The 8,258-nt window shown below is 38.2% G+C and overlaps 1 protein-coding gene across 3 annotated transcripts; it reads right to left on the bottom strand.

Annotated features, from left to right (window-relative positions):
• Nucleotides 1-395: 395 nt before the first annotated feature.
• Nucleotides 396-8,059, bottom strand: LOC130581165 (cysteine-rich venom protein kaouthin-2-like). 3 transcript variants are annotated; one of them, XM_057379118.1, is made up of 7 exons: nucleotides 8,000-8,059; nucleotides 7,172-7,291; nucleotides 6,602-6,689; nucleotides 5,337-5,482; nucleotides 4,526-4,617; nucleotides 3,527-3,615; nucleotides 396-511 (listed from the first exon to the last, which is right to left on the bottom strand). In XM_057379118.1, exons 1-7 carry the CDS (start codon nucleotides 8,057-8,059, stop codon nucleotides 456-458), a joined length of 651 nt encoding a protein of 216 aa, XP_057235101.1. In that variant the 3' UTR covers nucleotides 396-455. The 3 variants fall into 3 exon arrangements, with proteins under 3 accessions (XP_057235101.1, XP_057235103.1, XP_057235102.1); XM_057379119.1 differs by lacking the exon at nucleotides 396-511 and adding an exon at nucleotides 2,782-2,845; XM_057379120.1 differs by lacking the exons at nucleotides 396-511; nucleotides 3,527-3,615; nucleotides 4,526-4,617 and adding an exon at nucleotides 1,729-2,845 and having other exon boundaries at nucleotides 8,000-8,057.
• Nucleotides 8,060-8,258: the final 199 nt, after the last annotated feature.

Genomic DNA, 8,258 nt, shown 5'->3' with positions numbered 1-8,258 from the left:
TGTATTTTTGTGATGTCTTTACTTTTGCAGAAGAGAATCCAAACCTGGCTGATGTAGACTATGGACAGTCTGGAACCAGATACAGCATAATAAGTAGCAAATAATAAAAAAACAGCATAAACAATTAGGAAGTTACTATAGGTCTTGACATTTTTGGCATGCATTGGCATTTACTTAAAATTTGCTTATTTTATTTAGAAGAACAAACCCTTTGCTCCTTTCAATTCCCTTTCCCAGAGAACAAATGTTACTTTAAGAATGCACAAAATCTTTTTTTTTTTTTTTTTTTTTTTTTTAAATTTTGGAAAGTTCTGTTGCCTCATGCTGCCAGGAGAAATTCAGTGAGACGCAATCCATGGTTTCAGGAGGGACTCTTCAAGATCTTTCCATCCTCTCAGTTGAAACATCATTGCCACACATTAAAGCATCAAATTCATCCAGGCTCTAGGCACATATTAAGAGTGTACTGCATGTTTTTGCTTTTCAGTTTTCAAGAACATTTCTTTAAACCCTGAAAAATAAGTGAATCAAGGCTTACAATATGGTAGAAGTGTAAAATCCATCCACCCATCCTACAGCTCTTAGTGCTTCAACAGCAATAGGAATCTCCACAGGCTTCATAACTAATGATGATACATTTTTAACTCACTGCACTATTCCTTTCCTCTCCTGAGTGACTGAGAAATGAGTTCTTGAGGTTTGGGTAGCAGTGGGAGGGAATAAAAATCACAAAGAAAACATTTGAGGGTCTGGGGTGTACGGGGAGAACAACAGAGCTGGGGAAGGGTTTGGAGCTCAAGTCTGATGGGAGCTGCTGAGGGAGCTGGCGGGGCTCAGCCTGGAGAAAAGGAGGCTCAGGGGGGACCTTCTCACACTTTACAACAACCTATAGAGAGGTTGTAACCACTGGGGTCTCTTCTCCCAGGTTACAAACAATAGGACAAGAGGAAATGGCTACAAATTGTGCCAGGGGAGGTTTTAGATTGGATATTGGCAAAGAATTTCTTGACAGAAGGGATTGTCAAATACCACATTAGGCTGCCCAGGGAAGTGGTGGAATTGCCATTTCTRGAAATGCTCAAGRAATGTGCAGCTCTGGTGCTTAKGGACATGGTTTGGTGGTGGACCTGGCACTGATATGTAAATGTTTGGACTCGATGATCTTAGAGGTCTCTTCCAACCTCAGTGRTTCTGKGATTTCTTAAGCCATTATTCATGRYAAAGAACTCTTTCAGGAGTGAGGGTAATGGTACTGTCCACTTATTGATGACAGCACTGCATTAACTATTTCAATGTAATTATTCTTACTTGGACCTGTGCTAATTATTTCAGAATTTAGTAAGTCATGTTCCAGCACTCACAGCTATGCCCTGACTTTGCTTAATTTGCTTTTAGACTTGTCTCCAGCTGAGAGGGCAGCGTGTCATAGAGGCGAAAATGAGAGGAGACGAACGAGGAAAATTACCAACGCAAACAGTGAGCACTTTGAGTTGTGAAACTGAACTTTTAACTTAATACTCATCTTCCACACTAGAATAAATGCCACTGAAATGAATGAGTCACAAATGTGTGGTGAAATCATTCTGTGCCAAGGACTCTGGGACTTGAAATCTTAATTATTGACAGCAGTTCCCTTACTAAACGAGGACAGGAGTGTGAAACCTTTGTAAGGTGAGATTGAAATAATATTTAGCCCTACTGCTGACTGCACAGAGGGACTCATCCTTCCCAAAGGTCACAGAGTGGGGATTGCAGGTTATTTATGCTAATTATTTCTCTCTGATAGGAGGTTGGATCCTTGAATTCTGCCTTTTGCCTAGGAAGTCTCACCTGAGCTGTGTCTGCTTCTGYTGCTAAAGATTTAGGCTCCCTTCAACACCCAGTGCCAATAAAGTCACAAAGTAACTTAGTGAATTTTATTTCAAGGTAAGAAAGAATCAAAATTACAATGGATTGGTCAGTGAAGAATGAGTAATTKAATGACTGATACAGCAAAGGAAGATATTGAAAAAAACATTTTGGGAGACAACTCTACTTGTTATTAAAAACAAAATTTCCAAAAGCATGGACCTTCCCCCTTTTGATTAATTGTGGATTAAACCCTTTTCTCAGACAGTCCTTTTTCATTACAAGTCAGGTTTCGTTACCTGTATTTAAGTGCAATCTCACATTGTAAACAAGATTGTTAATTTAAATGAACTATATTGGGATTAGTTTTGGGGTATTTTTCAGTGTTTTTTCACAACTGAGCATTTTACAGTAGAACATATGTCAGCAACAGATTCTAAACCAGAATAGTTCTAGAGGAAACTGTTCTGCTCTTCTAATTTTTTTTTTAAGAATTACATATTTCAAACAATCCTGTTTATCCTCTGGTCCCATTAACAGTACAACAATTTAAAATTTCAATCAAGTTAAAAGTAGTTTAATCAAGTTACATGACCAAGCTCTATCCATCTATGCCAGGAACATAGTAAACACACGAAATCACAGAATTTTAAAAGGAAGTTTGTTAGGTAACACTTTTGGAAAAAAAAAAAAAAAAAGAGAAAACTAAATATTATATATATATGGCATCCAAAAACAAATTTGAATTACCACGTTCTAGACCATTATATAAAAAGAATATGCACATCCTCTTCCTTGTGTGAGTCACTGCACTGAAGTTTTTGTGAAAGAAGTCATTAAGGGGATGGAGTCCCGGAAGGCAAAAGCTGAGCTTGTTATTTTATTTCAGTTTTGCATTGGCAGGAGCAGGGCAGTGGACTTGACAAAGCTCTGGATGCATCCTGGACACTTTGCCAAGAGTGTTGGAAAAAAGTGCCTTCAAACTTTCAAGGGTTGGCTGAAAAGGATTTGAAACACAAAACTAATTGTGAGTGGGAAGTGAAAACCTGCAGTGTGTCCTTTCAGAATGATTTTTCATCAACATTATTTTCTTTATATTTTTTTCCTCTTTGTTGCCATTTACTCCCCAGCAGTACCCAAACACTTTGACCACCCATACAAACACTTGTCTCTCTCAAGGAGATTTCTCACTTACACATAAAGGTGTTTTAAATTTTCTTTATGCTACAGCCTGTGATGAGAATTGGGTTCATTCCAGAACAGAAGATTGAAAGTAAATTTTCCATTATGAGACTCAGSCCATATGTTTTTATTTCCTATTAGGATTCTAAAAACTCTGGTTTGTCACTTGCTCTTATCAAGTGCGTTGCTACTGCCACTTGATRTGCCACTGTTGTTCAAATGACGAAGAAGGAGAATAAAGATAAAGAAGTCCTCTCCTTTCCTGGAATTTTCTAGATTCAAAGATGAGAATTAATCTCTCCTAGGCAAGGGAAAGCATCCTCTCACTGACTTAAAGCACCCAGCATGGTGAAATGTGATTCTCCAATAGTGCTTTTGGCCTAGTATTTCAGCAAATAACTTTCCAAAAATTCAATTTGCATAAATTAACTGTTGTTTAGRATTTTTTTAAAGGATCAACTTTACCCAGCTCACAATTGAAATGGTCAGAACTTACTGCATAATCCATCCTCACAGGCATTGGGGCAATCCCCACAGGGCTCTCCTTCCTTGTAGGGTCTGTTCAGTGACCCTATCAGGTTTCCCCTGAAACATCAACGTTACCAACATCAGCTATGGAGTCACTGCATCATATCTGAGAGGAAAATTTATTTATAAAGACATGTACAGTCACACTCAGTTACTTATGAAACTTATATTTACACTGGGTCTTTGGTTACATGTCAACCAATTTTTACATCTGCTTTGGGTTTATTTGGGAATGTTTTGGCAGTGGGCAGAGAGTGGGAGGAGTTTGCAGGGGTGAGAAGACACCAGAGCTGCCTCTGTTGCAGKCAGGGGCATTGCTGGCCAGCTCCAGGTTGGAGCTGTGTGATGGTGATAGAGGCTCTATGCTACTCTGATTTRATTGGCAAAATATTAAATTAATTTTCCCAAGACAAGTAGTGACAGTAACTGGTGAATGAWCTCYCCYRCCCTTGACCCATGAGCTTTTTGCCATATGTTTAATTCCCCTTTCTTACTGAGGAGAAAACTCATAGAGAGGCTGGGTGAGCTCCTGATGGTCAGTCAAGGTCAGCCCTCAAGGAGATATTACCTTGTGATGTGGAAATTAATTTCAGGCAGTATTTGAAATCATCACTTTACCTTAAAATTCCCATTATTTTTTTAATATTAATTATGCACATATTGATCTGCCTTTCTGAACTGAGATTTCAAGTAGAATGGGGAAAAYATTTCCAATTAACTATTATAAAAAATAGGATTTTTAGGCAAATGCCATTTAATCTGAAAATTGCTTTTGCTTTTAGGTATTTTATGATTTTGCTTGTTTGAAAACTCTTTTGATAAGTATGTTTCTGTCTTTTCTAATTCTTAATGCACTCTTCAGACCTGTTTCTCAGCTCTTGGTGACGTGCCCTGTTACAAATTTCACCAACTCCTGACTAATTTTGATAATGGAATAAGAATTACCAAAATCAGGATCAATACGTACGCAGGGCAATACTGGCAGACATAGAAGTAACTTTTAGTATTGTTGCAGAAAGCCAAACCACATCCAATTTCATTAGAATTGTGCCAAATCATCTGTAGGCATAAAAATAAAAATCAGGAAGTATGAAAAATATACATCTGGAAATAATTTAAATACAATATACACTATAGAAATAATGTTTTCACTTTATTTACCTTTTATAGTAAAATAATAGTCATATTTTACTGAACACCTGCTTTCACCTCAACCAAAGAATATTGGGGATATAATAATAATAATTTAAGACACATTTGTATAAAACTTTTGATTTTGTATTTATGTCTCCATTCAATGAAAACTGTTGATGTAGCAATCATGATGTAAAATTTTATATCCCATGTTTTGTGCAGATAACACAGAAGTTTAGGATAAGATATTGTCCAGCTCTGTGGAGTCAAAGGAACTTTGTAGACTGTGACAAACCTCTTTATATTTCCTTGCTACTACTTTAATAAGAGTGTTTTTGCATGGTCTGGGCAATTTTCATATGTCAAACAAACAAAATAAGTTGTTTCTTCCTGAAGTCTTGAAATACCCCAGTCTTTACACCATAAAGACACTTAGCCTATTATTTTCATTTTAATTTTGTTACTTTGCCTATTGTTTTCATTCTAAATCTGTTACTTTGAAAGTTTTCACCATGYTTTGTCAGAATAACTCTCATGTCTCCATTGTGCTTATTTCCTTTAAAGATGAGAGAGTAAAACCTGCTCAGCTAACATTTATTTGTTCAGCCTGAAAAAAAAACCAAGTATATATATAATATATCTACCTGAGTGTAATGGCCAGTCATAGCATCTTTTGTTTTTGCTCCAGTTCCATATYTGAAATTCTTCTCCTCATTGCTCCAAGCCTGAAGAGCGTTTGTCCATGGGACTGGGGCAGAGGATATGTAGAGATTTTCACCACAAGTTACATCTGAAAAGAAAGTGGAACTGAGAAATTAATAAAGAACAAACACATGAGAAAAAAAAAAAAAAAAAAACCAAAAAACAAACCAATAAAACAAACCAGCAGAAGGTGGGTTGGTTTCCATAGAAATTGTCAATCCAATGGTTATTTTTTTCCAGGTGAGTGACATCACCCTGTAAATACTGAAGCTGTCACCTGGCCAGTTTGCATCATGGCTTGTTTGGCTGGGGTTGGCTGTTGGCAGAGCTCCTGCCTGGCTGTAGGAACACCTGCACAGGGGCACCATGGGTTCATGCCTGTAATTTTGTTTTTTGGAAATCACCAACATAGTCATTASTGAAGTCRCAGCCCACTAATCCTGGGAAAATCYCAAWAATTCAAAATTTACTCCTGGTACACAGGAAGGTGCCTACACTGCCTTCACCTACTGTTTGTATTTATGTCCAACCTTACTGTATATGCATAAATCCTCAATTGGGATTCACCCCGGAAAAAAAAACCAAAAAAACGGGATTTGGGATTTAGGGAAAAAGTATGGGCAGGACTATGCACACTTTAGATGTGGTGTGGGCAGAAGTCATTCAGCAGCATGCTGGCTGTCACATGGTACAGCTGTGACTTCAATATTCAGTGACTGAATGAAGCATTAATCTGAACCTCAAAAAAATTCTAGGCTGAAATTTGCCAGGGGATTTAAAACTCTAAATCTGGTCTGAGAAAAGACACTTGGTACCTGCAGCCAGTTTTGTTCTTTCACTCTTTACCTTTTCTTCCCAGACATTTTGATCCAGCACATGCAGGATGGTCTCTGCCACAAAGTGGATCTAGATTCTCTTTCTGATGGATAATTTAGGAGACTATGCTTTATCACTGTGATTTAATTTTTCATTTACTGTAGAAAATGAGATATGCCTATATGAAACTGATGCGATTGGGATGAGAATGGGATTGAACTTTTCTCACTCTTGRGCAGAGCTCTACCTAGAAATTTCCCTTTGTGCCATGAGTAACAAAATCAAAATTGAATATAAGTTGCATCTCATTTCCCCCCAAAAAGCAAAACCCCCAAGTGGTCACATAAATATAATGTGTGACATTATTCAGTTCCTCTCATGCTTCACTTACTCGTTCTCCTCATATTAGGAGGGCTGTGCCCTAAAGTGCATTGATTGGCCCAATTTTGGGCATTCTCTGCWGCTGGAGGGCTCCATTCCTTAATGAAAAAAATAAAATATCAGTCATTCAGACACATACCTGTGAATAACCCCTCATAAACGAGCCACGTTTAGAAATTACATTTAAAATAAGAAAAACATCAAATGCAAAATCCTTTTCACCCCATTTTTTGAGGGGAGGGGTTGGTAGGAGTAAAGTTACTGAGCACCCAGGGRATAGAAACTGTGAAGTCTGATGAGGAATGCATCTGAAAGACATTAATAATGCTATGGATCTTTATTCTCTTTTAAATTTTCTTTCAAAAGAAACAGATTTTGTTCACACACCACAAATTTTTCCAGACTTTTTCTTCCACCTGGCCAGCTTTATGTTTCTCTTGGTGCTGGCTGTGCTCAATCCTTATGRAAGGTCTGGAGAAGGAATTTGTGGCTAAACAAAATAATGTGACCCTGCACACAGTCCTGCTTCTCTCATGGAGTCCACTGCTCATTAAAAATAGATTTACAGCACACAACTTACCATCTTCATCATGTTGCTGGCAGTTGGTTTTACTCCTCTCCTGAGGGCATTATGTCTGTCAACAATCAGCTTTTGCTGTTCTGCTCTGCTACTTGACAGAGCATCGAGAGCTGCAGGTTCCTAAATCAAAACAAAATGTTGTATTTCTGTTTTATTTGAATGTAACTAAGTCCTGCGTCCCGTGTAGGAAATAAAATGCTAAAATTCTGATATCAACCAAAGGGATAATCCTTGTGTGGGAGGAAGGGCTGGGATCTGCTTTGTTTCCTGAGTGTCTCTGGGGTGCTTCAGTGTGCAGCAGCATTTTGGTGGTTCCACAGTGTAGAGTTTAGCAATCATAACTCTGATTCCTGCATTGTATCTTCCAGCCCTCTGTGGAGGACTGAGATGTTCTGGAATTCCTCATGCATCTGTAGACTCCCAAATTCAGGCAACAGAATCAGATTTAGTTACTAATGTTGTAATTTCTTACCCGAGGTTTTGAGATTCTAAAAAATCAGCTGAGTGCGTGGATGTGTTTGTGATATGTTTCTCCTCTGCCATATTTTAAACATCCCTATCAATATTTTTCTTTTGTAGAAATCTGTTGTTTAATCACAGGATCATCACAGGCCTCATGTGGTGCTTCATCAGGACATGCCACTGGAACCAGTCAACAGCTTTGAAATGAAGGAGATTTCAAGGATAAATGCTTTCCAGGTCCTAAATATCTCATCAGAATCTTCCTTCCTGCATGTGTTTGGTGTGAATAGGAAAAGCCATATTCAGTCAATCCACAAGTGCCTCAGGGYCCCCCCAAATTAGTCGAGTATGAATTGTGAGTCTTACCTGCCCAGTGGAYAGAGGCAGCACAGCTGTGAGGCACAGGAACACCATAGGCAGAATCATCCCTGAAAAGGTGAGAATGAGGAATTGATTTCTTTTTTTACTGAGCTTTCATTTCTCTGAATGTATAACACATATTTCTCCAGTGTTTGCTGGCTTTTTCTCATCTTCCTTCCTTCCTTCCTTCCTTCCTTCCTTCCTTCCTTCCTTCCTTCCTTCCTTCCTTCCTTCCTTCCTTCCTTCCTTCCTTCCTTCCTTCCTT

Source organism: Malurus melanocephalus, unplaced genomic scaffold, assembly GCF_030028575.1.
Source record: "Malurus melanocephalus ecotype Western Australia unplaced genomic scaffold, MMel_1.1 scaffold_388, whole genome shotgun sequence".
NCBI classification, from domain to species: domain Eukaryota; kingdom Metazoa; phylum Chordata; class Aves; order Passeriformes; family Maluridae; genus Malurus; species Malurus melanocephalus.
The sequence above is the reverse complement of the archived record's forward strand: the minus strand, read 5'-3'. Positions and strand labels throughout refer to the sequence as shown.